Here is a 27,638-nt window from a genome sequence, read left to right as displayed (position 1 = left end):
GAGGCAGACAGCCTTGAGCCACTTGACATCTGCCTGATGTTCAGGGAGGGAAAGACTAAGTCAATCACATGGGCAACAACTCACTCACTCTGGTCCTCAAAGCTCTGGTGACTGTTTGCAATTCACCTGCATATGCTTCCTGGCTCAATGGGTAGCATGGTTCATGTTTCAGATCCTCCAGACTCCTCCTACCTGTCTCTCTTGCCTGGTCTAATTTATATCCTATTGCTAGAATAAAACTGCAATGGTCACTATAATATTCTCTTGAGTTCTGGGAGTCATTCCAGCGAACGCCTGAGCTTGAGGCTGCTTGGGAACCCAGAAACTTGAGGCCAGCTTGTCAAAAGGAAAGGTTGCCCTGGCGGCTTCCAAACTTGCAGCTGGCGTCTTGTGAACTGCCGAGTCTTTAACCTGTGAAGCAGGGCTTAACTCCAGGTAGTTAGTGTGAGAAGTGCTTTGCAGTTTCAGCTAGTCTGCTAAAAAGGGCAATGACATTGTTTATGTAAGCACTGGTATCTATAGTTTGATATTCTATCAAACTAACAAATCCTGGGAATATTAACATAGATTAAGGCATTTGCTGACTTTCTCTACAAATGTAACATTTACCATTTTGACTAATGTGGTGTTAAAAATTAGAGATAGGGTCCAAATGATTCATTTTGGCAAGCAAAACAAATTTACTTTGCAAGCCAAAAGTTTGTAGGATTTTATATCAAGACAAATATATTTAAGAGAGTATCTAAATTATGAAGTAATGGGAAATAAATTAATTTTGAAGCTTCTGTTAGAGTGATTTTTAACTTGATTCAATACAGAGCGCTGTTCTTCAATCAATGAAAATCTAATATTGTCATAGAACTATTTCCAAAGGAAGATCCTTAAATACTAATTTGTGGGATTCTAATAAGTGCTAAACACAATTTTAACAAAAACATTTGTTTGTAAGTTGGAAAACTGCTACAGCAAACTAGGAAGCTAGTAAACAGTTCTCATTCCCCTAGGCTTGTTTTCTTCCCTCTCCCTCCCTCCCCTTCCTTCCTTCCTTCTTTCTTTGTCTTCCTTCTCTCTTTTTTCATAACGTGAATCCCTAGGAGAATGACTTGGATGCTGCACTCTCATAATCATTGACCTTTTCTCCTAAAATCTGTTTGGACCCTCCATACAGGTATTGATTGGGATGCTTTAAAAGTGGATTCATGTTTTGGACCACACAGAATTTTAAGAATATTTTTTGGACCAAAAAGAATTTAAAGATTTTTAAAAAAAATAGTTTCTGTTCTTTTTGTCTGTCTCTGGATGTGAAAGAAAATGAAAAAACAGCTAACCAAACACAAAACTCTAAAAGCTTAAGAAAGTTTTTCTTGTATTATTTTATGTTTCAAAGTTTTAAAGGTCAAATTTATGGGTAATTTTATGCTAGTAAGAATTTTAGCAAAAGGAAGAGAGAGTTTTAGGTAGATAAATTTTTGAGTTTTTTTTTTTAAATTCAAATCTCTTTAAAATATCAAAAAGGAGTCAATTTTGTTTTACATGCAGATTAAAATTTTCAGCAAGAGTTACATAGACTTTTAATATAACCATGTAGAAATGGAATATAGATTAAAAGTAAATATTGAAAATAAAATATTCAATAAAATATTGAAAGTAAAGTTTTTTCTTTCAAAAATTACATTTCACATATACACTAATTCGTTGGTGTGCTCTCAGGTTTACTTTTTGAGCCCATATAACTATGTCTAATATATAATGCCTTCTTCAGGCATTTTTATAAAAGTTTTTTTTTTATGCGTAAGCTGTGTTCACTACTGGTCCATTCTGATGAAAATCTGAAGGAGGAAAAAGGCAAACTGAATTGAGCTAATGCAATAGAGACCTTTAAAATCCTTGGATTTGCAAGGTTTTAGGAATATAATAGGGGTCTACATCTGGATCAGCACAAGCAAATGGCCTGTAATCCTATGAACTGCAAAACCTTGTAACACAACATAAGTAAGGAACAACACTAGGGTTGTATCAATAAGACCATCAAAGACATGGACAAGATTACCATCTCACATTGAAACTGGTGCTATTTTTCCCCTGTGCTATTAGAGGGAATGAGGGGTCAGAGGCTAATAGAAAGGATGGGAACAGAAATTACTGGTAAAGGAAAGTTTCAAATTCCTTTACTTTTTATTGTTGCATATAATGATTTGTTCTTGGCAATGAAGTTTATTTTAGGCAATGGAACATTTTCTTCCTAAAAAGCCTGAAAGGGAAGCCAAATGGATGCATGGGACGTATTGCAAGCTGTGTTTGACAGCCTTGCCAGAGGGGCTCCATGGAGTCTGGTTTGCAAACCATGTTGTCATGGGGTAGAGATGAGGTACCAGGGATATGAGGACTAAATGATCATGGCAGATGCTTATCCATCACACCAGACAGGACCAGGAGCTGCAGGAAATTTTCCTTGTCTCTCCCTCATCACCTCCACTGCCCTGTCAGGGAGCCTGTGTGAGAATAGTGCTGGTATCCACACTTTATTTAAATTTGACCCCAGGCTATGCTTTCTCTTTGTACCTAAGTATCCATAGAGCCCATCCCTGCTGTCCTTGGCTCTTTAAACTTACAGCCAGTTACCTTAGGACAAATCTGCCCCTCACCCCCTGCCTCCTTTTTTTGACATTTAAAAGAAAAAAAAAATCCAAGTCTTTAAAGTTAACTATGAAAGCAATATTAGCTTAGCTATGCAACCATATGAGAAGTTAAAATTCTAAATCGATTAGACATTAAATAAATACTACCAAACTAAAAAAGCTTTTCAGAGAAATCAGGACTTCATTTCACCTTATTTGCAAGACTAATTATTGCTTTTTCACCTTGTCTAATTAAACGTATTTTCCATCAAATACAAATATCCACTATGATAAGGGATAATTTCTCAATGAATTCTATTTCTAATTAGTCTGTAATACTAAACCAATAAATTTTTTTGATAGAATTCCATTACAAAACAAATACATTCTAGTTATGTTATATTTGAGTGGGCATGAATTGTCTACAGAATTATTTTTATCAGATGTATCTTGAGTTCCACACAAGGACTTAGAAGCAAAAACTGTTAAACTAAAATCTGTTTGTAAATTGGAGATTTATTTTATTCATTGGAGATGTATTCCTCTTCCAAATTTTGCCAATGACTCTTATCTGTTCCTGAAAATTCTAATAAAAAACAATCCTAGGGCTGGGTACTGTGGTGCAGCTGCTTAAGCCACCACCTGGGACGCTTGTATCCAATATGGGAGTGCCCTTCTGAGTCCCTACTACACTACTTCTGATCCAGTGTCTCGCTAAGGCACATGGGAACATAGTGGATGATGGCTTAAGTACTTGGATCCCAGCAGGCATGAGAACCTTAGGGTTCTGGACTCCTGGCTTAGACCTGGCCCATCCCCTGCTATTGTTGTCATTTTTGGAGTGAACCAGTAGGATGGAAGATCTCTCTCTCTCCCTGGCAAGCTCTCTCTTCCTGTCACTGTGCCTTTCAAATGAATAAATAACTCTATAGAAAAGACAAAACAAAGCACAATCCCACACCTGCGACCTGAGTAGAAGAATCCCTGACAAATAAGACAGCATCTGGTATTTGCAGTAGCCAGAGATGGTCACTGAAACATGACATCTTTAAAATCATCTGTGGTCGGTGCCGTGGCTCAATAAGCTAATCCTCCGCCTTGCGGCGCCGGCACACCGGGTTCTAGTCCCAGTCGGGGCGCCGGATTCTGTCCCGGTTGCCCCTCTTCCAGGCTAGCTCTCTGCTATGGCCCGGGAGGGCAGTGGAGGATGGCCCAAGTCCCTGGGCCCTGCACCCGCATGGGAGACCAGGAGAAGCACCTGGCTCCTGCCTTCAGATCAGCGCGATGTGCTGGCCGCATCGCGCCAGCCGCAGCGGCCACTGGAGGGTGAACCAACGGCAAAAGGAAGACCTTTCTCTCTGTCTCTCTCACTGTCCACTCTGCCTGTCAAAAAAGAAGTCATCTGTATGAGAACTGAGAGGGGCTGGCATTGTGGTATAGTGGGTTAAGGTACCCCCTGTGACAGAGGCATCTCATATGGGGACCACATGATCCCCTGTTGCTCTACTTCCAAACCAGCTCCCTGCTTATGCACCTGGGAGAGAAGTGGAAGATGCCCAAGTGCCTGAGCCTCCGCACCCACATGGGAGACCTGGAAGAAGGTTTTGTCTCCTGGTTTGACTTGGCACAGCCTTGGCTGATGTGGCCATTTGGAGAGTGAACCAGTGGATGGAAGATCTCTCTCTCTTTTCTCTCTCTCTGTAACTTTGCCTTTCAAATTAATTAATTTTTTTAAAAAAGAACCGTGAGAGGCTGGTGAAATAAGGATGTAGAATACTTAGGTTATGATGTAAGAGTGTTAAAAATCGCCACACAAGACTAAGCTGGATTCATAATGTGAAGATATTTTACTAAAAGCCCTTTGCTTCATTTGTAAAATCAGTAGGGCCTTCTTCTCATTAGTGCCATAATGCAAATTACCTATGAAACAAATCCCGAGAGAGTAATTTTGGGTGTTAGCCAGGGTTTTTGCATTTTATTGGATTTTAATGGTCACCCTTTGAATCCACAGATGCTTACAAAAACAATTGCTAATGCCATTCACTAACGTCCAGAAGGTTCTTTGTAATGCCACTGAGAAGCACAATGGGTAAAGGCAGAAAGCAGGGAGCAGTCAATAAAAATCACTATCTTTTAATGTTAAAGAGAAATTAATCTTCTACTAATCAGGAATTAGATAAACTATTCTGAACTATTCAACTGTGACTACAGTTAGGAGACAAATGGAAATAATTAAAAGGGTATGAAGTGACCTATGCAGCTGTCTGAATGGCAGCATGATAGGCCCATGGCAGTAGGAAGCCCTGACAATTTCAGCATCATCAGGTCATAATTACTGAGTGCACAAAATAAAATGTGCTCAATACCTTAATGTAATATTGTATTATTTATCAATAGAACAGCAAATAAATCTACAGCTTCCTCTTCTTTATCTGAATTGAAAAAGAATTTTTTCTCCCTTAATACTTTGACAGATATATTGTGATATTTTGACAGATACATTATCTATAACAACTTAAGAATTTTTTTCTCTTTCAATATGACAAGTGTTTTTGAAAAATGCTTAAAAATGTACTGAGCTGTAAATGTAGAATGCTTTTATTTGTTAAAGTTCGGTCAGTATAGAAATTCTTCAGCAAAGGACAAATTTGAATTGGGCTTTGATTTTCCTGTAGTATTCATCATGCATTTTCTATTAAGCACTTAATAGTCTTAGCATTACATGTGAGAAAGAAAAAAACTAATGAAGAAAAAAGCTAAATATGTGTTAGAATGTTATGAAATCGGAGAAGACCCCCTAAAATTTACACTAAAATGTGGCCCTTAAAGTTCCCTAGAAATGCTATCCGGGGTACCACATGTGCTACCGGAATTTGGGGTGTCATACGATTTCACCATGGGCTTATTACTAAGTCCCCAATATTAATAAGCCCAAGAGGGTTCTTGCCTAATATTTAGAGGAGAATTCTAAATACCGGCACAGATAAGTGAGGCAGCATGGTACATTTTAAGCTTTTATTTATTGAGAAAGATGCATAGGAGAGTGAGGGCTTTATTTAGGGGAGAGAGGTGAATAGGGGTTCATACCAAGCACCAGGAACCAGCCACGTGGAAGAGCATCTAGGCCTGTATCTGGGCCAGGAAGCCTAGAGCACATGGCCTGAAGGCCACGTGCCCTGGAGGCATGGGGTTACAGCAAGCCTCCTCCTGACATGAGGCCAGGGAAAAAGAGCAGGCCGGGCCACACTGTGGCCCGGCTTTTAACCCACTTCCAAAGGGGAGTGGTTAATTAACCTGGGCACCCAGGTGTGGCCAGGGAGGGGAATGAGGCCACACAGGGGCATGGCCTTCCAGTTCACAAATCTGATCAATTTTAACCTGTATGCCTGCCTACTTCAGTTATATATATACACACACACACCACACATTACCCTTCCTTACAAGAGAAGAAAATGATTCCTCAACTTTCCCTATAACCACACCCTGCATGGTGAGTCTTAGCAATTTAGCAATCTTTCTCCCTCCCTCCCTCCCTCCCTCCCTCCCTCCCTCCCTTCCTTCCCTCCTTCTTCTTTCAGATGTATTAATTTGACAGGCAGAGCTACAGAGAGAGAGAGAGAGGGAAAGACAGAGAGAAAGGTCTTCCATCTGCTAGTTCACTTCCTAAATGGCCGCAATGGCAGGAGGTGTGCTGAACTGAAGTCAGGAGCCAGGAGCTTCTTACGGATCTCTCATGTGGGTGCAGGGGCCTAAGCACTTGGGCCATCTTCCACTGTTTTCCCAGGCCATAAACAGAGAGCTGGATTAGAAGAGAGGCAGCCAGGCAAGAACCAGTACCCATATGGGATGCCAGTGCTGTGGGTGGAGGCTTAGCCCATTATGCCACAGCACCACCCTGTCTTAGTAATCATTACATTACCAACATCCTTTCTCCAAAAAGCCCTACAGACTTTGTTTTCAAAATTGAACCCAAGCAGACTTTCACCTTATTAAGACTCACTTTAATACATATCAAAAATTCCAAAGGCTCTGTTCTTCACAGCTGATAGTGAATGGCTACATGGAGGTGAAAACTGTTTTGCTCAAGGCAGCATCAGCCAGGGCTCATGAAGGAAACAATCTCCAAGACATGCTCGTGTTTCCTAGGAGGCACAGTACCCTGTGAATGTCTGCATGATACCTGCGCTAATTCTCAAACTCTGCCTGCGGTGCCGGCATCCCCTGTGAGTGTCAGATCAAGTCCGCTGCTCCACTTCTGATCCAGCTCTCCACTCTGGCCTGGGAAAGCAGTGGAAGATGGCCCAAGCGCTTGGGCTCCTGCACCCATGTGGAGTCTTTAAAAAAAATGTGCACCGAATCCTCTGGGGATTTCTCCTAGTATAAACTATGATGCAATAGGCCTGTGAAGGGGTGTATTTCCAACAGTTTTGGGTAGCAAGACTTTAGATCCGGGGTGCCAGAAACAGTTGCCAGACTGTTTTTGTAAAGTCTGAATGGAGCACAGGCATTCCCATTTGCTCAGATATTGTCTACTGCCACTTTCATGCTATAACTGCTGAACTGAGATGCTCCAACAGAGATCTTTGGGCCTGCAAAGCCTAAAATATTTGTTACCTGGTTTCTTACTCAGTGACAAGCAGTGTAACCTGACATTCAATTCTCGAGTTCCTTCAGGGTCTTTCCCTGATGATAAATATTTGATAGGTATCAACAGCAATATTTGACTTTTAGACAATCGGAGAGCCTTGCATACGAAGCAATATGGGCTCAAGAAGAAAAATCCTCAGATTTTTTCTGCCTTCTTGATACCTCACAAATATAACTGAGTTCAGTTTTTGAATATTTATTGATAGTATGTTATGGCTTAAACTGCCTATGTGAAATAGGAAAGAGAAATTTCCCGAGGGTAAAGATCGAAGAGAAGTGTACAGGAAGAATTATGCAGCTCATAGAGTGCAAAATCGGAAAATCTGACATTTTTATACTTCATCCAATTTACCTTCAAAATATCCCTTTCAGATAAATCAAACTGAAGTGCTATTCCTTATTTTTTCAAGGAAAAGTGAGTGGGAAGAAGAAAAAATAAATACCCACGCTCCCAATGTTGTAAACAGAGTTTAAGAAAACCTAAGTTGTCCTGATTACTAATGTGAACGAGGAGGTTACACTAGTTTGCAAATCTCTAGTGTTCTACAAGTCAGGAAGTTCTGAACAGGAGGCCTTAACTGGCAACAGAATAGACTTTCCACTGTTGGTGTTACTGGTCCGAATCAGTGAATGGGTGTGCGACTATTTCAACTCGTGTTTAGTACATGGGGTGAACACATATTTGATCAGCATAATACAAATATTTTGTGGTATGTAAAGATCTTATATTTAAAAAAAAAGGTTTATTGTGTTTATTTGAAAGGCAAAGTTACAGTGATGGAGGGAGAAAGGGAGAAAGAGAGAGAGAGAGATTTTTCCATCTGCTAGTTTACTTCCCCAATGGCTTCAATGGCTGAGGCTGGGCCAGGCTAAAGCCAGTAGTCAGGAGCTTAATTCAGGTCTCCTACGTGGGATCAGGGGCCCAAGCAACTGGGCCATCTTCCGCTGCTTTCCCAGGCTCATTGGCAGAGAGCTGGATTGGAAGTGGAGCAGCTGGGACTGGAACTGGTGCCTATAAGGGATGCCAACTTCACAGGTGGCGGCTTAACCCTCAACACCACAACACAGGCCCTGTAAAGATCTTACTTTGTTTTAAAGATGCTAGTTACTCTCAATGACCTGTTCCATAGTTTCCCAGATATGTGATACAGAGTGAAAGAAATTGGGAAAAAGAGAGTGCCTCATCAGAGTGTGGATTAGCTGCAACCCTAGTAGAGCTCAACTTTTTCTATGGGAAAAAAATTCTCTTTAATTTTTCACTAATTCGTTCATCCTACAAATATTGACTGAACAGTTACTATCCTTGAGGCTTAAGATATATCATTGACTAAAACAGTATAGTCTCACTGAATATTCTTATAAGGAAGATAAAGCATTAAAAAACATAATGAGGGGCTGGCACTGTGATTCACTTGGTTAACCCTCTGCCTTGGGGCGCCAGCATCCCATATGGGCACCGGGTTCTAGTCCCAGTTGCTCCTCTTCCAGTCCAGCTCTCTGCTGTGGCCCAGGAGGGCAGTGGAGGATGGCCCAAGTTCTTGGGAGCCTGCACCCACATGGGAGACCAGGAGGAAGCACCTGACTCTTGGTTTCAGATCTGCGCAGCACCAGCCATAGCGGCCATTTGGGGAGTGAACCAGTGGAAAGAAGACCTTTCTTTCTCTCTCTCTCTCTCTCTCTCTCTCTAACTCTACCTGTCAAATAAATAAATAAATAAAAACATAATGAGTAAATTACGTAGTATGTTACGTTCCTTAGAAAAACAAAAGAGATCTGGAATAGGTGGGTGGGCTGAGGTGTACTTATGTTTAAATGGAAATCTTACTCAACCGTACCTGTGCAAGCTAGGTTTCCACTAAAAGTCTAAAGAATCAAGGTTAATTGATATAATTTTAAAAATTCCAGAAATTCTACCCTTTGTTCTGGGAAATTGTAAAGGTGATGAACTTGAGAAATAGCCCCCCATGGTTTCCACATATATGCATTTGGTCAATCAAGAATGGAAAAATATTCACGAAAAAATGCATCGATAAGAATCCTATTTCATTATTCCCTAAAAAATATAACTATTTACATAGTATTCAGAGTTGATCTAAAGTATGCAGGAAGTTATATGCAAATACTACACCATTTTATACAAGGGACTTGAGCACTGGCAGATTTTGGTATCTAAGGGATCCTGGAGCCAATCCTCCCAGGACACTGAAGGATGACTATACCTAGTGCTATGTGGTTAAGCACTTACTAAATTCCTAGTGAATCCACTGATCAAGATTTAGAGGGTTCTAGTGGTGGGTAGAAAATGTGTGATACTGTTTTCAAAGCTATCGAAATACTATCCAAGATTTCCTAACCAAAATATACATGTGTAGTATGTTTTTGGACAGTTGAATGTCCCAAATATATGTATATATGTGATATAAATATATATAACTATAAATTATAAATGTTTTTATATAGTAACTTTATTTAATACTATAAATCAGCTGAATGAACACTTATGTGGCACCAAAGGCATTCTTTAAGATTCGTTTTAGGACTACAGCTATGTCACTTTTCAGCACATAATCTGTTATTATGAAGAAATCCAAACATAATAAAATTGTACCCAAATTAAAAGCATTAAAAAAATGGTCACGTGGGAAATAGTGTAAAATAACATAATGAACTTGGCGAAAGATTGCTTCATCAGCATAAGATCGGTAACATGGTCTACAGCTGGACAATGATTAAACAGAAATGCCCTAAGGCCACCACTGAATAGGGGATTGCTGTCACTGTACTGTACCACATGGGGATCAATCTTATATTTAAATTGACAGCAGGAAAAGATTTTCTTCTCCAAAGCCACTTAAAACTCTATGTCCACAATCCATCTGGAAAGCTAGTTAGGCTGGGAGAAGGCAGTTGTCATAGAGATTGCAAGTTAGAGAACGACGAGGATGGAGTGGAAAAGTTGTAACATTCCACACACACCATTCAGACCTGCCAGGGTGAGAAGCAATTTCTGAAGAAATCAGGCAATAGGCATTCACCTTTTAGGACTCTGAGTAGCTGTGTTGGTAAACACTGAAACAGCCCACGAGGTGGTGAAGATGCCAGTGAGGATGCCCAGGTCTCATGGCAGAGCGCCTGCTTTGGTTCCCAGCTATGGCTCCTGATTCCAGCTTCTTACTAATGCAGACACTGGGCGGCAATAGTGACAGCTCAAGTAGTTGGGCTCCCACACTCAACTGGGAGACCTGGATTTAGTTCCAGCTCCTGGCTTTGGCTTCATCAGTCCCAGCGATTGTGGGCATCTGAGGAGTAAACTAACAGATGGGAATCGTCTTTGTGTCTCTGCCTGTCTCTCTCTCTCTCTCAAATAAATACTAATTTTTAAAAATCCCAATGAACATCCATCACAGATCATAATAGATGAGAGAGGAATGATGGAGAACATACAGAAGAATTAAACTGCAATGTTTCACTTAGTGTACTTATACACTTCCACATCCCCAAGAAGTTCAATGCATAATGGATTAATCTTTTTTCTGAGTGTGTGTTTCTCTAGAATACTGTACTGCTTTCTTCACACTTTGAGTCAAAAATGCTAAGAAGCCTACTGCCTCTGGCCAATTTCAATTACGTTTTTAAAAATTATTTATTTGAAAGGCAGAGTGACAGAGAGACAGAGAGTACGCTTCCATCCACTGATTCCTTCCCCAAATGGCCACAATAGCCAGGGCTGCACCATGCTGCAGCCAGTAGCCAGGAACACACCCTGGCCTCTCACATGGGTGGCAGGGTCTAAGCACTTGGGTTATTTCCCAATGCCTTTCTAGGTGAATTAGCAGGAAGTCAGAACAGAAGCAGAGCAGTAGGACTTGAACCAGCACTGTGATATGAAATTTGGGCATCCCAAGTGCTGGCTGAACATGCTGCACCACAGTGCTGGCCTGGGTTTTAATTATTTTATACTTTTAATTTTTTAAAGTGATCAACTATTTGTGTGAGAGTCAATGAATATTTTTAAAGTTTTTTTCTCTAAACATAAGATTGTTAGATGACTTTCTAAATCATAGGTTTAATAGATCAGGGTAAAGAGAATATATGAAAGTCATTCTAGAGGTTCACAGGTAATGCTATGATCTTAGTGATTCACTGTGCACAGCAAATCAAAATATGAACTCTGCATTCTAAAGAGAGACACATTTTTAAAGTGATCTTCAAGTTCGCATTACAAAAATTATCTGAGTCAGAGAAACACACACACATATTAGGATAGAGTGGGATGGAGACAACACACAGAGAGCAGAGAGTGAGCTGGTTCACTCCTTAAAAGCCTGCAACATTTGGGATTGGACCATGCCAAAACCAGGAGCCAAGAACTCAGTTCAGGTCTCCCATATGGGTAGCAGGGACCCGAGGACTTAAACCATCCCCTGCTTCCTCCCAGGGTGCACATTAGCAGGAAGCTAGGGTTGGAAGTGAAGCTAGGCCTCGAACCCAGGTACTCTGACATGGAATATTAGAATCTTAACCAACATCATAACCCGTAGACCAAACACCAGTTCTCATTTTTACATTTAATGCCTTATTACGACCTTTTAAATTGCCACCTGAAAACAGGAAGAGCATTCACATTTTTCTTAGTGTCTAATAGATAATACCAATGTAATTTATGTAAAGAATAACATAGTTTCTCTTAGATATGTTCCTCAGAGTACAGATTACCTATGAGTATTGTAAACACTATCATTTCTTTTGTAGTTATGGTTCTAAGTGCATGAAATAATGTTTAATGTAGCAATGCACATATAATGACCTTATTCATGGCTAGAGTTTTGCTACAGTGGAGCTTTTGGGGGTGAACTGAAAAACAGACTTTGATTAAAATAGTAACTATATGATAAGATTAAGACAGACAAGATTTTTACATATCTCTTGGGAGGTAGAGGTTTAAGAAATTTCAATAAATATGTCATGATATCTTGATCATTTACAAATGTGAGGTGGTTTTCTTAGTTTGTGTTAATTTCTGAACCATATAATAAAACTGGAACCTGAAAACTCCAATAGCAGAAGTTATTTCAGCAAGGTTGGAAGCAAACAGCCATGCATCTTGCTCATCCTGCCTTGGCCATTTCTATCAAGAAGGCAGATTATCAACCAGTGTTTGCAAACATGTGATATCTATGATTCAGGCTGACTCACTGAAAACTAATCTCTTTCTGTTATGAAAGGATGCATATATTAAAATAAAAAATAATGAAAAAACATTGCTAATATTGCCTATTGTTTATAAAATAAATAAAACAGTTTAGTATATTATCTGGTCAAATATGGACTGCATTCACAAACTTCTCGTATTTTATTCTTGATGTCAATTTCCCTTTCTGTTTAGGTTTATAAAATGAAAGTGGGCACAGTTCCCTAGAAACATGTACATTTTTCTGTTTTCTTGATTCTCTTTGGCCAATCTCAACTCAACAAAGAATGAGCAGACGTTTGAGTTTTTACCAATTATGACTTTCCATCTTTCTTCTCTGCTACTTGGGGCACGTTGCAAAGATTGTCCATTTCACTGTGAAAAGTCAAAGTTAAAACTCTAATCTCAAGTTGAACTCAAATCTTAGGTCCTCCTCACTCCTTCTCTGAGCACAGAATTGTTGGGAATTGTTGGGTCTATTGAATGAACAGGCTTTAGCTAAGCCCTGAAAGTTACTGGCAACATTTTTGCCTCCCGTTTTGAGGATATGGGCATCCAAAGTCTCCCTGTCACCTGTACTAGCGACTTGATTGCCAGCTGGAGAGGAGACAACATTCTATTGAATATCCTGTTGCACATACATGATGTATAGTGTGGTGTTCCACTGTGTTCAGCTTACACTGCACTGTGTAAACTTTCATCTCCCCTCAACTGCAACACACATGCATTTCACTCCCCAAAGACAACATAAATAGAGCGAAGAGGAAAAAAGGGATTACCATGGCTGTTGCATCTGGATGTTTCCACAAGCCGCCCATTTTGATCGTAGCATGCCATTGCTTGGTAACGATATCCTTGGCCACATTCTTTGATGTCTCCTTGTACTTTCATTCCCAGTAGCACTTCCACTTTCCCCTCTGGTAAGATACAGTCTGACCAGTTCCCCACAGGCTGTGCATTGTATTTGTCACAAGGACAATACTGAGTCTCAATCAGGGGGTACAAGTGGGAATTTTTACATTTTTCTTTCTTTTTACTTTTTCCTGTGGAAGAGAAACCATCAGACAATTTAAGTTGAAAAACATCATTATTAATTTCAAGCCTCTTGAAATTTCTACCTTCTTATACCTCCTCTTCCCAGTTTAGACCATATATAATAGAAACCTATAAGTAAATGATATTTTCTCACCCCACAGAGATGTATATATAGGCGATTGCTGGGGCTTAGTATAGTGAAGCTTTCCTTATATCTCATTTTGTGTGAAGAAGTCACTTGTATTGGATTTTATGCTCTTCAAAATGATTAAAATCCTCTAAAATGATCCTGTTTTTTCAATAACTGGTGAGTTTCTGGTAACTGCATAAACCTCTCCTTTATAACATTTAAAAATAAGAGATGGAGAGAGAGTCCTTGTGTTGGACTGAATGTCTCTCTTGCTAATTCCAAATAGATGGTATATGGTTACAGAGGATTATAATTGAGAACATGAGATTTTTTGAATCACTGCTGACTATGATTTTGTACCCTTCAGTATTTTAGAGAGGGAATGATTTTTACATACTTGGTGATTCATGTAGAAAACAGTACTCAAAAATATTTGAAAATGTTTGAATATAAATGTAAATCATTTTTTAAAAAAGAAAATCATGTTGAGGATAAATTCCATATGTGTTTGAAAATATTTAATTAGTTTAATGCTATCAAATTAATATTGATGGTATACTTACTATACAAGAGCACTACAAAAAGTTTGTGGAAAAACAGAATAAGAAGTGGGTCTGTTGTGGTGCAATTTTTCAAACCAATGTCTGCCTACTTTTTCAAAATATATATTTTCTATATTTAAAGATCCTCTCATATGTATCATATGTAAAATAACCCTTAATTATAACATATATAATGAACTACATATATATATATCTAACGTTCATAAGCTGTCATATAGTTTTCAACAGTCTTACTTTTGCAGGTGGTTCATTTTATAACTTCTATCATGAAAAGTCTATTAGAACCAGTATTTTTTGGTTTCTTTTGTCAGTGACAGTGTTTCTTAATGTACCAGGCTCTGATTCAATATGATGATCCTGACTCTTCCTTGTTAGATCACTTCTCTTTTTTTCTGTGTCATCTCTTTTATATGTAGTTTTCAGACACAGGATTAAAGTCACATTCTTCCTTGTAGGAGATAAAAGCTAATCTGAAAAAGTGACAGTGAGAATGGGTTAAGAAAATGAAAGGGCGATTTTTCTACTTTGCTCCAACAGCCTTTTGGTAATGTTTCAACCAAAACATAATCTATCATCACTGTATAGTCGTTTGTGTAGGGAGTCAGGCTGCTTTTTTCTATTTACTAAAACTACTTATTGCTTCTCTCACTGCCAACTTACATTAAAATACACATCCAGATCCCCTGGCATATTGGGTGTAAGCACAGCAACAATACGGCATTTTCAAAGGCATTGTCGGAACCCTCTGCATCTAACTTCCATTGCGTTTTTCCACCTTGACAAATGTTGGCTTGGGCATCCCAATTATTCTTACCAACAATAGTGCGCTTTCTGGTCCTCACTGCCCCACAGTCTCCATTGCATGAGGAAAACTTGGACCAGCTGGTAAACTGACAGTCGTCTTGGCAGGGGATCTGGCAGGCTTGGGTGAGGGCTGGCACAGGGCCTGCATACTGGAGACATTCGGGGATGCCAGCCTGCCCCCCATCTTGCTTTCGACAAGTAATGGCTGGAAGAAAAGCAGAACGCTGTTTATACCACAGTCAAAGGTCTAATTACTCTATAATTTAGAAATTAACGTTTGCTTAGATAGGAGTCCTATTTTATTTCCTTGTTTACAGAAGACCTGTAGTAGGAGTTGTTTCTAATAATCAGACATTAAATTGATTTTGCAGGCTTTCTAATAACACACAACCCCTAGTGATTTTCTTGGCACAGAAAACTACATGCACATACATGTTCAATATTTAGCAGTTTTCATGAGATGCTATTAAATATGACAACTCATGTCACACATGGGGTATATTTAGAAATGAATTATTTCATGAGGCAAATAATATATGATCTCTGACAAGTTTAATGTTGAACACTGGACATTGATAGCAGTGCTGTGGAATACCAGGTACCTTTAATACTATTGTATAATGCTGGACTTTTTTTATTATTATTATTTATTTATTTGGACAGGCAGAGTGGACAGTGAGAGAGAGAGAGAGACAGGAAGAAAGGTCTTCCTTTTCTGTTGGTTCACCCCCCAATGGCCGCTGTGGCTGGCGCACTGTGGCCAGCCCACCACGCTGATCCGAAGCCAGGAGCCAGGTGCTTCTCCTGGTCTCCCATGCAGGTGCAGGGCCCAAGGACTTGGGCTGTCCTCCACTGCACTCCTGGGCCACAGCAGAGAGCTGGACTGGAAGAGGAGCAACCGGGACAGAATCCGGCACCCGACCAGGAGTAGAACTCAGGGTGCCGGCGCCGCAGGCAGAGGATTAGCCTAGTGAGCCATGGCACCGGCCAATGCTGGACTTCTAGAACTTCTATATCTAGGGTCTTATGACAGTGAATTGGTTGGTAGGTTGGAGTGCAGAGGACATACTCATGGAACTTGTCTTGAAACTGCATTGGCATAAAACATTCTTTTTCTTTTTTTAAGGTTAATTTATTTATTTGAAATGCAGAAATAGAGAGGGAGGAAGGTGGGAGGGAGGGAGGGAGGGAGAGAGAGATCACCACATGGGTGCAGGGGCCCAAATAGTTGGGTCATTCTCTGCTGCTTTCCTAGGCACATTAGCAGGGAGCTGGATCACCCAGGACTCAAATCAGCGTCCATAAGGGATGCCCTCTGTAGGCGGAGGCTTAACATTTTACACCACAGCACCAGCTGCACAAAGCATTCTTTTCCTACAATGGGAATTTATTGGGATGGCTTTGGAGTAGTCAATGGAGATACAGGATAAAAGTCCTCCACCCACTCTGTCTACAGCTTCTTCACCTACTCAAACATCAAACCTGAATCTAAAAATACAAATGGATATTTCTAGTAATGTTCATCTAGCATAATTAGCATTTCCTCAATTACATGTGGATAGAAATAATTCTAATTCATATATATTTTTCTCCCAAGATATCATTCTATCAAATTATTTAAAACAAGAAAATATCATATTATTTATTGGACATAGATGTAAAATTGCTTTAATATAACAGGACTTAAAGAAAAAGAGCAAATGACATTTATAGACTCCTTCCTCCCCTCTGCCATTTCCCTCCTAAGTTTCAAAAATCATCAATTCATTGGGGCCAGCGCCATGGTTCACTTGGCTAATCCTCTGCCTGCGGCGCCGGAATCCCATATAGGCATGGGGTTCTAGTCCCAGTTGCTCCTCTTCAAGTCCAGTTCTCTGCTGTGGCCCGGGAAGGCAGTGGAGGATGGCCCAAGTGCTTGGGCCCTGCACCTGCATGGGAGACCAGGAGGAAGCACCTGGCTCCTGGCTTCAGATCGGCATAGCTCCAGCTGTAGCGGCCATTTGGGGGCTGAACCAATGGAAGAAAGACCTTTCTCTGTGTCTCTCCCTCTCACTGGCTGTAACTCTACCTGTCAAATAAATAAATAAAAAATTTTCAAAAAATCATCAATTCATTTATTGAGAAATGATGGCTGAGCATGTGGGTGTGAAGTAAGAGAGCTCAAACCTTGCGTTCAAGGAGAGGGAATCATGGGGACTTGCACAGGCAAGGGATTACAAAGAATATCCACCTAGTTTGAAAGGACGTGATCCCTAACATGATATAAGAGGAATCCCCATGACACAGAATACCAATGAGCACTCCTCTCCCCATTTGACATTTGGAAGCAGGATTGACAAATAGTTTAAATTTGGTAAGTTCCCATGGTTCCTGGGAAAAGTTGCTCCAAGTAGGCCCAAAAGGAAAGACTGAGAAACAGTACAATATTAGACTTTTAGCTAATCTGGAGACCTAGGAGACAAAGATGTTTAATTTGGGAAGTACAGACTTGACCATATGTATTAGAATCCTAAGCCATAAAGAAGATTGCATTATATCTAACTAAAAGAAAACTGAAAATTGTACAACTGAGTTTGGGTTCTTTGAATTGAAATTGTTTTTGCCTACTCATCCATTTTAGCCCTCTGAAATATATACAAATACAAAACTGAAAAAATAAATGAAATTGTGTTAGATTCTTCATTAAGGGTCCTTTGTAGAATTTTATTATAGAATTGCTCCAACTATCATCACATTAAATGATACCAAAAAGGAAATACAAGGTAACTCCACTATCAACATAACTGTAGAAACACATTAATTTACTTCGTGCAGATCTATATTAGTTACATAAATCCAAAGTTCTTTTCCCATATACCTACCCTCCATAAAATCTTAAGTACTTCAGTTAGTTGAAAAGAAGAAAAATTCCCATATCTGTTCCTAGAAACCCACTCAACACTCTACTCTTCTTATCTGAGGTTTTCGACAGTGTACTTATGGAACGAATTACTCATGCAATGTTATCCAAACACATAGAAACAGCACCATTTGTACAATATATTGAAAATTTATCGTACATCTCAACTAGTTGGTATTCTGACTTAGAGGAAACACAACAATTCAAACACAAAAATGCAATCTGAAATGAACTTCCTGCTATTTAGGTGAGGAAAATATAAATGTTTGGGAAGGGAACCATCTGGTCCCTCGACTTTATAAATCTTAAAAATCATTTCTAACACACTGAAAACTGTGATTCTAACTGTAGAAAAGAAGGAGCATACTGAGCACGCTTCTTAGCACCCCAGAAAGCTACATATATCCAGACAACTGTATCTGTATTTACAGGTAGAGCTTGTGTAGTTCATGTGTAATGAGCCTTGTTAGCATATAGGCCAAAAATCATGTGGGCTTACAGACAATTCATGAAAGCTTCTTAGTTAGATCAGAAAATACCAAAATCATGACTTTTAAATAAATTTATTTAACTCTATGCTGATAACATGCATTTATTTCATTTATACTTTTATTTATATAAGGCACCGTCATTGTTTTTAAGAGTCAGTTGATAGGTTGCCCCCAGAATTTGAAAACCTGGGTATCATCAATGTGTTTAACTTTTGGGTTACCTATGACTCAAGTTAGGCATGCTGAGCCCCAATATTGAAGAAATATTGTAAAGGCAGATTTAAAGAAAAGACAGTTTCTTCAACAAACGTCATGAAAAAAGGAGCTCAGCATGTTGTTAGATGAAAGTCAACTTAAAATATACTAACCCAACACAATGCATGACCCATTTTGGACCCCACTGTGAACACACTGTACATTGATATTTTTGAGACAACAAAGAAAGTTAAACATGACCATAATAGATGATATGAAAGAACTGTAAATTTTGTTAGGTATGAAAATAATGTTGTTAGATTTAAAGAAAGAATCAAATATTTATGGGTGATATATGAAGGAGCTTCAAAAAGTATCATTAAAAGATAATGTGAATTATTCATGAACTTTTTGAAGCACTCTCATATATCTTATCTGAGAGTTGCTTTAAAATATTCCAGAAAAATTCATTTTAAATGTTTGGTGAGTGGCAGATGATCAAGAAAGACAACATACTATAATCAGTTGAAACTGAGTAAGCATAATAATTACTATATTACTAGTATTCATTATATTCTTTCTACTTTGGCATAATTTTGAAACTTCACATAAATTTAATAAAAGATTTATAAGTAGAAAAAGTCCAGCCAATTTGAAAACACATAAATTGAGTATGAGCTTTGTTCTAAAAAAAAAGTAAAATAATAAATGCTCACAGAATAACAAGGAATAGTTCACATTGGTTGAGCTAAAAGGAGATGGATATGTGTGTTACGCAAATATGAGTTTGTAAATAGAAGGCTACCCATGCAGCTCAGAAGTAAATCCAATAGAATTCAGAATGTAGTTGCTCATCTTCATTTTCTTGAAAAGGAATAAAACTCCCTTATTATTCAGGTTGCACACAAAGGGGAAGTTCTATTGGTCAGTGAATTATCCTTCAGCAAGTAAAGCCATGTTGTCAATTTGTTTGAATAATCAGGATGAAATAAATTGCTAGATCCAACATGTACACACAGATGCTCTTCTTATGGGAAATAGAGTAGGATTAATATCTTTGTGCACTGAAAGCTGTAGGATTATATGTAACAAAGAGTTCAAAGAGCTCTGAGTGCTTATTAAACTGAGCAATATTAACACGGTATATCCTACTGCAATCATTTCTCTGTAGCATTTGCGACAGCACACATTCAATTGAGTGATCCAGTGAGTGATGTTTCCTATTGTTTCATGGAAAAAATGGTACTAGTGATTATGAACCATGTAGAAATGAAAAGGAAAAAGTTTAAGCATGAGTGGGAGCTCATTATCAAGAGACTTAATTGTGCTTAGAAATTAGATCAAATCTGTAAATAATGCAAGAGGACTATAGTCATTTACTGTGTGGATACAAGGATCTTGGTCTTTCTCTGTGCAAGAGATTTTACCGTCAAGTCTGCCAACATGGACTCCCTAATTATAATTCTGAACGCTTTTCTTTCTTATTGAGCTTAAAGAGTTACATGTATTTAGCAATCTCACAAATTCATTCATGAATCACAAATTCATCATATATGTGAAAATTTTAGCATGAGATTGTATAGGAAACAGTAATCAGCTCCCAGTGGTATGGCTCAGCCAGATTGCTGGCTAGGATCTAGGAAGAGTTAACTGTATCATAACACATGGCACAGTCAGGAACCATCGCTGACACAGTGTGGAGCCAAGTTTATTTTATGAGCTACTATTTAAAATGGCAAACACTAATAAGAATTTTATAACAAGATTCTTGGAGAGATACACAGCAAAACAAAAAGTCCCAAGTCTACTAAGATACTAATATTCAAAGGAAATTTGAAGAAAAATGTTTAAAAGATTTTAAACTTTTTATAAGGTGATTTAAAAATTCTTTTAAATTTATTTAAAAGGCAGAGAGCTCTTAAGTACACTGGTGTACTCTTCAAATGCCTGCAATGACCCATGGAGGTTGGGCCAGGCAGAAGTCAGATATCTGGAACTCAATGCAAGTCTCCCATGTGGGTGGCAGAGACTTAATTATTTGAACCATCATCTGCTGCCTCCCAAGGTGAACATTAGCAGGAAGTTGGAATTGTGAGCAGAAATCAGGCATGAAACTCAGGTGCTCCAATATGGGATGTGGACCTTCCAAGCAGTATTGTAAATATTTCTTTTAAAAGATTTATTTTATTTATTTGAAAAGCAGAGTGGCAGAGAGCGAGAGAGAAAAGGAGAGACAGAAAGAGCTCTTTCATCTACTGGTTCGCTCCCCATGTGGCTGCCATGGCTGGAGTAGCCCAAGTCGAAGCCAGGAGCCTGCAACTCCACCCAAGTCTCCCATGTGAGTTCAGGGGCCCAAGCACATGGGCCATCTTCTGCAGTTTTCCCAGGTGCACTAGCAAGCTGGATTGGAAGCAGAGTAGCAGAGACTCGAACCAGTACTCTGACATTCTGACATTGCAAGTGGCAGCTTAACCCACTCTACCACAATGCCAGCTCTTTAAAAATGTTCTTCAAGATTTATTTATTTGAAAGACATAGGGATAGAGAAAGAGGGAGGGAAAGACACAGAGATAAACAGACCAAGCAATATCTTATCAACTGTGCTAATCTTACCTGCCCCTGAAAACATTTTATACTTGGAAAGTTTTAAACAATAGTTTATTTAAGTGAAGAGCACAAAACTGGGTGGAAACTAATAAATATAGCAGTCAAAAGAAGACTTTTTTTAGAGTAAACTTTCATTAAAGCAACTGCTTCTCCTAATTCTTTTCTGCCTAATTTTTTTTTTTTTTAATTTTACCATGGTGGAACTCTCCCTGAAAAGTAGCAGGCTAGTGATAAATTGGCCCAAATATTATGGGTCTAACCCCAATAATTCCTCCAAAAATAACCTTTTATAAAGAAGGTGTGGGCATCTGGTGCATCGTCCAGCTGACTGTCTCCCTTATCCAAGCGCCTGGCTTCAAGCCCTAGCTCCACTTAGGAGTCCAGCCTTACGCTAATGTGCTTCCTGAAAGGCTGCAGGGGATGGGTCTGTGCCACCCTCCAAAACATGGCCCCTTCCTCTAACATACACCGGAGCCCTGGCAAACTGGTCAATGTACTGTACCCAAACACACAGAGTTTACTCCTTGCCTTTTGGCTTGACTTGTCTTATGTTTCACTGCCATTTTCTCTTGTACTCTATGCCCTAGCATTGGTTCCCTCTTGTTTGCTTCTTCCAATACTTCCATAGTCATAGAAACACTACTGATGTTTTACTAATAGGTCTTGGGACCCGAATCACGTGCAGGAGAGTCTATTTCTTACAACAAAAAATTAACTGAAGCTATTTGTTTTAACTTTTTGTTCTCTCAACAGCCTGGGTCTAGTAGCATGAAGGCAACATGAAACATGCAGCATGGATATTAGCAATATTTGTTTTATGAAAGAATGCATTATATTGAGTAATATTCATGGAATTTGAATTTGTTTTCAGGGTCTGGTATAACCTGCTTACAAAGCTTTCTGAGAAAGTGTAATATTAGTAACCTTACATCTCTAAACACTCAGATAGGAATTTTATTTAAAGACATTGATGACTTGATAGGAATTTTATTTAAAGACGTTGATGACTTGCTATTGCTATAGACTCAGTTGTATTTCCCTAGAATTCACATATTAAGGCTCTAACCCCAGTGTTATTATTTAGATATGGTATCTTTTAGAAGTAATTAGGCTTAGATGAGGTCATGAGGGTGGGGTTATCATGATGGGACTGCTGTTCTTATACAAGGCCAGACAGTATTTTCTCTCCTCTCTTCTCTCCATTACCGTTTGTGGCATGTGAGGGCACACAGGGAGAAGACCCCTGTCTGCAAGTGAGGAAGAGGGTCTTCATTCAGCACCAAATGAACTGCAAAAATAAACGTATTTTAAGTCCTTAGTCTATGACATTTGTTACAGCAGTCTGAGTAGACTAATAGAACTATTTTTAAATGGTATTGAGAGGAAGAGAGAGAAATATAGAAAGAGAGAGAAAGGCAGAGAAATATAAAGAGAGATCCTGTCTACTGGCTCATTCTCCAAAGGTCAGCCAGAGCCAGGACTGCACTGGGCTGAAGCCAGGGGACAGTTATTCCATCCAGATCTCTCACACGGGTAAAAGGAACCCTGTTACTTGCGCCAGCATCGCCCACCCCCAGAGTTTACATTAGCAGGGAGCTGGAGCCAGTAGCTGGGGATGGGTACCAAACCCAGGTACTCTGATGTGGGACACAGGTGCCTTAACCAGCATCCTAACCACTAGACTAAATTCCTGCCCCTACAGGCACTCATTTTATAAATAAAATTTCTAAAGTTTCTCCAGAAAACTCGATGAATTTAAAGAAAAACGTAATATATCTGGGCAGCTAATCCAACTGAGAGAAGATTGAGAAGAAAAAAAAAAAAGAACCTGGAGACTTGGAATAAATGATATAAAATCCGCGTCAGCATTATTTCACTTTTCCTTTCAAAAATAAAGGAATTTGATCATAAACAAATACATAAATTCCTATATCTTTCTAAACTTTCAGGAGTATATCAGTTTTCTTTCAAAGCACTGGCATTTTAACAGATCAGCAAACATTTTAAAATAGTTTTGACATACTACTGACAGTCACAGAGGACAGACTTGCCCAGGATTGCATTTACTTCACTGCAGTGGACTCCTCCGATATTCTCACCCCTCTGTCATTCGTACTTCCAGGTAAGGCAGATTCTCACTCATTTGCTTTACCGTGTGAATTCGTGCTGAGACTGTAAGGAGTTAACGGTTGACCATTTGCTAATGATACTTTGGGAACATAAATTCTCCCCAAATTCTTTGAAACATGTCACCACGATAGTTCCTCCAACTGGAACAATCACGCTTTGAATGGTGCTAAAAGCAAAGGTGAAAGTTTGTCTGCAACAGTTACTTTATTGGTAACAGGGAGCTGAAATCAGGCACTAATAACTGGATAAAAGAAGATCTGGGATGCTTGGCTAGTAAGGCCATAGTTCAAGCACAGTGAGTTAAGCTGCTGCTTGGGACACCGGCATCCCCTATCAGAGCAGCGGCTGAATCCTAGCTGCTCCACTTCCAATCTAGCTCCTTGCTAATGCACCTAGGAATGCAGCAGAAGATGGCCCAAGTTTTGGGCCCCTGCAACCCACATGAGAATCCCGGATGGAGTTGCTGGCTCCTGGTTTCTGCCTGGCCCATTCCTGGCTGCTGCAGCCATTTGGGAAATAAACCAGTGGGTGGAAGAACTTTTCCTCCCTCTTCCTGTGTCACTCTGCCTGTTAAATAAATAAAAAAAAAAATCTCCTAAAAAGAGAATTTAATGTTATATTTTTCTACTAATAGATACGATTCAAGTCATTTGAAAAGGAAATCTGAATTATAACAGGTGACTTTGTAAGTAAAATGCTGAGCGGCGCACACACCTTTCCTTTCTATGTATACTTAGTAAGTGAATTTTTACCAACCAGTGTTGGATATGATTTGTCATCATCTAGACAGGGCAACTATGAGACTCTGGAAGACTTTTCTCTCCTTGTCTTCCATATCTCATGCATTTTCAAATTTCACCTGTAGCTTTTTTTATTTTGAATTTTACTATTGAAGTTTTTACAGTCAGCATTTTATTCCTATGTCCCCTAAAGAATGCTGCAATTTCACCCTAAATTCAGATATTTTACTATCAACATGGTCTTACAACATACTAACGTCATAATTAAATGGTTCCTTTCTTCTTGAACTGAATTTAGAAACATCTTCCCAAATGACGAGATAAACTCTAGAGACTTTCTGGTCCCCTTGGGCAATGACTTTTCAAGACTATTAGAAGTTGTGACTACATCACTGTTTACATGCTTGCATTTAGATGCCAGTCAGTGAGCTTTTTCTGTAAAGGGTTAGATAGCAAACATCTGTCCCCTTTCTGGGCTACACTGTCTCAGCTGTAGCCGCTCCACTTTCCTTGGTCTTCTGAAAGCAGCTACAGGCAATGCATAAATAAATGGGAGTGGCTGTGTTCCAATGAAACTTGTATTAAAGAAAACAGGCTGTGGGCTGGATTTGATTCACAGGGCAGTTTACTGACCTCTGATGTAAACGACTAGTAGTATATCTATAGATACAGATAAAGCCAGCGGCAAATGCTTCTGTCTTTCTAATTATAGAATGGTAAAGTGACTACCTCACATTTTACTTCACATGACATCATTTCCAATTCCAGTAAGAAAATGGTAATTTCAAGGTAATGGGCTGTAAAATAAATTCTTCAGATTAAAAGAAATAGCAAAGAGCCAACAAATACAGTTCATAGATAAAGAAATCTAATGGTAAAATATAATAGCTACTTTTACTCAAATGCATATATCTTGGAGATCTTGGCTCTTTCTATGGCTTCAACAAATCACTTTATAGAAATGTTACCCAAATTTGTAATACTGGGCTGCCCCTTTTAGTTCCTGCTTTCTTAGGTAACCTCCTTAAAACATGATAGCCCTATGCTGGCCTGATTGATTCTAAGGCTTCCAATCAGAACTTTCCTTACCAATTTTTCTGTATACCTGCTCTCTCCTACCTAATATATTAAAACTTAACCCACATCCCTAATTGAGGAGACTGATTTGAGCATTATTCCTGAATCCTAGCTTGGCTGCCTTGTAATACAAGTTTCTACAAAACAAACAAACAAACAAACAAACAACAAAACACAACACTGTAGCTACAGTGATTGGCTTTCTGATATGTGCTAAAAGAGAAAGACTAATTTTTTGGCTTGGTAACATTTCAATTTGCCATCCTAAGCTATCTTTTGCAGCTACATTTCTACATTTCAAATGCATACTTAGCTAATTCCACTTGGTTATCCTCCTGTGCTCTTAGATGGAAAATATACAGTATATACTTTCTAAAATTAGCTCTATTTTCAGACCTGAGAATTTTCAGCCATGTAACCGTTCTTAAGCAGAACATGTTGGAGTTAAAGAGCCACATGTTCATCATTGACTTCTTACTTCTACCACTCCTTTTATTGTCTGCCTCTAAACTCTAAAGATATTTTCTACTATCCCAAGTTCAAAGTCCATTTATTTCTGCTCATTTCCACTACTGTGGCTCCAGTCTGAGTTCCTATTCCTCCAGCCTTGCACTGCTACAGTGTCCTGGCTGGCATTAGGCCCATGACCACTTATCTTTCTAATTTATCCTGTCATGCTGACAGATAAAACACTGTTTTCATCAGGCCCTTGCTCCTTCCACTTACTGAACAAGGTCTAAAATACTGATCCTGATGTTGATAGCCCTCCACAAAATCCTCCCAGGCTCCAACACACATCTTCAAGGCTTCAATATACCCACTTTCTATAAACACATTTACTATTTCTTTTACCTCAAATGCTTATCTCATGAAATTGATCTTATTTTGTATTCTTTCCCCCCTTCTGCTTATTCTAATAGGGCACAAGTCAAGTCTAAGTTCGCTCTTTGAGTCTTTCCTTTTTTTGTAATTGATTAGCTTTAGTTTTAAACTCCTACTTGAGAGTGATGTTAACAAAGACAATCTCATTTCCCTAATAAACATGAGTTCCCTGGTTTAAATATCTCCATGCTTTCCTAACACAGGGGCTTTTGTACTTGGTCTTCTGAATGCAACCTCAGTTACATGAGTAATTGGAATTAGAAAGTCTGATGTACTAGAGAGGATGGGAAGTAGCTTCTCTATAATCTTTGCCAATTGATTTAATGCTTACTACATAATTATTTTAATCATCAAAAAACAGCACACTCTATTTTTTAAAGTCCCTGATGATTTAAAGACAAAGATGAAAATAGCAAGCTTTTGGCCTGTCAATCCTGCAGAGTTCTGAAAACAACCATGAACATTAAAGGAAGAAAATTTTGCTTTCCTGCCATTAGCAAAAAGACATTTTACTCTTAATGTTCCCATTTCATGTTTCTGCAGAAATATAGGCACTGAGAAAAAGCAATCTTCATCTAGTAAGAAAACAAAGAAAAGATTGTCTTCCTATGGAAGGAAGATAAGGGGTTCTTCTGAGTATATTTATGCAGAAAGCACTTGTTATAGTGCAACTTTCTCTTTGCAGATTTCCTGAAAATGGATAAAATTGCCAAGATAACATAAGCAGTCTGACAAGTATGCCAAGATTAGAAAGCATTACATAAGTACAGGCAGAGGAAGAGGGACCAGTAATAGAAAACCAAGAATGGAATCATCAGAAAGGCAGGAAAAAGTACTAAAATAGCCCTGAGGAAGCCAAAGGCCCTTTGATATACAAAAAGTGGCCCCTTCATTCAATTTTTAAAAGACTAATTTATAGTGGGGAGAAAGACTTTCAAATCTATAGTGCCCAAATCTCCACAACTGGAAAGGGGAACCAGAATTATTTTCACCTGAAGCTCATATACAGTAAAATCCTAAGGGTGGGCATTTGGTCTGCTTGGTGACACTGGTGTCCCGAGGCTGGCGTTGTGGTGTAGTGGGTTAAGCTGCTACCTGCAGCACCAACATCTCATATGGGCACTGGCTTGAGTCTTGAGTCTTAGCTGCTCCACTTCTGATCCAGCTCTCTGCTACTGTGCCTGGGAAAGTAGCGGAAGATGGCCCAAGTCTTTGGACCCCTCCACCCACGTGAGAGACCCAGAAGTAGCTCCTGGCTCCGGATCAGCCCAGCTCTGGCCATTGGGGCCATCTGGGGAGTGAACCAGCAGATGGAAGACCTCTCTCTCTCTCTGCCTCTGCCTCTCTGTAACTCTGCCTTTCAAATAAATCATGTACCTTAATATGTAATTGAATATACAACCACATTTCTTTAATTTATTATGACATTTTACTACCTCAATTGTAGTTACACATTTTATAATGATTGAAGCCTTAATGTGTAGAAAAATTCTAGTTTTTGTTTATATGATTTGAGAGCTCATTTTTTTTTGCTATGGAAAATGACAAGTTTTTTTAATTTTGAGAAAAATCCTGTGGGTTTAGGGTTCAAGAACTTGCGCCATCTTCTACTGCTATCACAGGCCATAG

General features: G+C 39.1%; 1 protein-coding gene across 5 annotated transcripts in view; it reads right to left on the bottom strand.

The window, feature by feature from the left end:
• The window catches only part of THSD7A (thrombospondin type 1 domain containing 7A), a 689,693-nt gene that overhangs the window by 48,990 nt on the left and 613,065 nt on the right, over positions 1 to 27,638 (bottom strand). For all 5 annotated transcript variants that reach the window (XM_089315677.1, XM_089315676.1, XM_089315679.1 and 2 more), the window contains 2 exons: positions 14,999 to 15,193; positions 13,236 to 13,499 (listed from right to left, as the gene is read on the bottom strand). In XM_089315677.1, coding sequence (XP_089171803.1) covers positions 13,236 to 13,499; positions 14,999 to 15,193 — 459 coding nt within the window. The remainder of the gene's footprint in view (positions 1 to 13,235; positions 13,500 to 14,998; positions 15,194 to 27,638) is intronic.

The sequence above is a fragment of the Oryctolagus cuniculus genome, chromosome 16 (genome assembly GCF_051225735.1).
Source record: "Oryctolagus cuniculus isolate XC-2025 breed Fujian yellow rabbit chromosome 16, ASM5122573v1, whole genome shotgun sequence".
Taxonomy (NCBI): domain Eukaryota; kingdom Metazoa; phylum Chordata; class Mammalia; order Lagomorpha; family Leporidae; genus Oryctolagus; species Oryctolagus cuniculus.
This window is presented reverse-complemented; position numbering and strand designations above follow the sequence as displayed.